This window comes from Trypanosoma conorhini (assembly GCF_003719485.1).
Source record: "Trypanosoma conorhini strain 025E chromosome Unknown Tco_14.4_contig_00422, whole genome shotgun sequence".
In the NCBI taxonomy this organism is placed as follows: domain Eukaryota; phylum Euglenozoa; class Kinetoplastea; order Trypanosomatida; family Trypanosomatidae; genus Trypanosoma; species Trypanosoma conorhini.
Genome location: NW_021704512.1, coordinates 14,702 through 16,843, shown reverse-complemented (window position 1 = coordinate 16,843; position 2,142 = coordinate 14,702). Strand labels below are relative to the sequence as shown.

General features: G+C 51.3%; 2 protein-coding genes across 2 annotated transcripts in view, besides 3 other annotated features; both read left to right on the top strand.

Moving 5' to 3' along the window:
- Positions 1-820, top strand: Tco025E_06342 (uncharacterized protein; the record flags this gene model as incomplete). The annotated part of the gene is made up of 1 exon (XM_029373220.1): positions 1-820. A coding segment is annotated over one exon (820 nt), but the record flags the coding sequence as incomplete, so codon positions are not given.
- Positions 821-877: 57 nt separating this feature from the next.
- Positions 878-899: a microsatellite.
- Positions 900-1,007: 108 nt separating this feature from the next.
- Positions 1,008-1,054: a microsatellite.
- Positions 1,055-1,154: 100 nt separating this feature from the next.
- Positions 1,155-1,202: a microsatellite.
- A 55-nt stretch (positions 1,203-1,257) lies between these two features.
- Tco025E_06341 (uncharacterized protein) overlaps positions 1,258-2,142 on the top strand; it is a gene marked incomplete at both ends in the record, with an annotated part of 1,476 nt that continues 591 nt past the window's right edge. The window contains one exon of the mRNA XM_029373219.1: positions 1,258-2,142. This exon is cut by the window's right edge and continues 591 nt beyond it. Within this exon, the coding sequence (XP_029226661.1) occupies positions 1,258-2,142 (885 nt within the window).

Below are 2,142 nucleotides of genomic sequence, written 5' to 3'. Positions count from 1 at the left end.
GTCAGAGGGCCTAGATGCGCGGACCACTGTGCCGAGAAGCGTCGCGTCCCGTATTCCATTGGTGGTGGGGCCTGACAAGGAAACGGGTGAGGATATTTTGCAGCACGTCTCAATGGAATTTTCGCGTGAGAAGCTTCTACAGCGGGCGGCTGAAAATATTTTTACCTGGCAGCTCTTCTCGGCGGGACCGTACCTCAGTTTTAGAAAGGAGAGCGTGTCGCTGCTGAAGAAGTTGTATGCGTCGAAAAAGGTAGTTAAACAAGAGCTGGGCCTCCTTGAGGGTCTCTTGGGCCAATTACGCGAACTTTCTGTTAGCACGAAGACGCTCAATCAAGTTATAACCATGCCATCAAATAGTATGCATGACGCTGAGGACTCTTCCAAGTGTGTTGTGCCTGTGGACGACCTTCAAGCACATGCGCTTGAATTTCTCAGTGAAATACACGCTTTGGATGATGCTTTGGAGCTGCTTGAGAGGTCGTTAAGGGCTGGTCAGCTGTCTTGCGAGGAGTATGTGCGGCGTGTGTCTGACATTGGGCGGGAACAGTTCGAGGCAAGGTTTCTTTTTGCCCGTGTGGCTGAGGCTGTGAATCGTGTTTGTGCCAAGACAGGTCAACCGTTGCCAACTATGCCTCCGCGAACCACCTCAAAGCCGGCTCCTGGCAACGGCCCTATTCAAGTGCCGACGAAGATGAAAAGTGTGGATTTGTTGCTTAGAGAGTTTCCTGAGGTGGACTCGGAGATGGTGAAGACGGTGCTCAACGCTGTGGACGGAAACGTGCCGGATGCCCGCGTTCAGCTGAAGGCAATGCTCTCGTAGTGCCGTGATGCCTCCCTGCCCAACCGTGTTTGTGATCGAGTGGCATATATATATATATGTGTGTGTGTGTGTATGTATGGCTCTTGCCTACCGTTTTTGTTTTGCTTTTTGTTTTTCGCTGCCTTTGTTGTTAGTGATTTTTTTAAGAAAAAAGAGAATGATGCAGCCTTGACCTTTCTCTAGTCGCGTGTTTGTTTGCCTGTAGGTATGTGTCTGTGCGTGTGTGTGTGTGTGATTTCGCACGCTTCTCCGTCATTCCGCACACTTCCTCTTTTCACCTTCCTTCTTTTTTTTGTTATAGGTTTCTCTCGATTCATGACCGTTTCCTTCTGGCCTCTCGCTCTCTCTCTCTCTCTCTCTCTCTCTCTCTCTCTCTCCCTCTTCCTTGCTTCTACTTCCATCCCGGTTGGGGGATTTAAGAAAGGGCCATCAACGCAATGATGGCATCGAACGGCCCTCGGCTGAGCCCGATGGATAGGTGGTACAGGGAATTGCTGTATTGCACCAAAGCTGCCAACTTGAGTGATGTGTATGGAAGCAAAAACGCGGCAGAGGCTGTGGCACGGCACCTACGCGACTACCTGCCACACGCCATGGAATTCCCTGCGAGGCTGTTCTTCCTCGAGAAGGGGAACAACCGCGCGGTCGCTATGACTTTTCTCATTTCTGTGACTCCGGAGCGCAGCATGGTTGCTGTTAGTGCCGAAGTTGGAATTCTGTTTCCTCAAACGTTTCCTATGAGCCCATTGCGGTGCCGTGTGCGAGTTCGGGATGCAGGGAAAGAGTTCACGGAGGGCAACTTTTCAAATGAGGTCGCGATGTGTCTTTGTTGTCTGGCGTGTTTGGTGGATACGCCATCTCCGTATCCACTCATAGACGTTCTCAAAGGTGTTTTCAACGAACTCCGGGAGAACCTGCCGTCCTTCATCACAAATGCTCCATTCCAATGTCGGTGCCAAGGTAAAAGTGCGTCAGAGGGCCTAGATGCGCGGACCACTGTGCCGAGAAGCGTCGCGTCCCGTATTCCATTGGTGGTGGGGCCTGACAAGGAAACGGGTGAGGATATTTTGCAGCACGTCTCAATGGAATGCTCGCGTGAGAAGCTTCTACAGCGGGCGGCTGAAAATATTTTTACCTGGCAGCTCTTCTCGGCGGGACCGTACCTCAGTTTTAGGAAGGAGAGCGTGTCGCTGCTGAAGAAGTTGTATGCGTCGAAAAAGGTAGTTAAACAAGAGCTGGGCCTCCTTGAGGGTCTCTTGGGCCAATTACGCGAACTTTCTGTTAGCACGAAGACGCTCAATCAAGTTATAACCATGCCATCA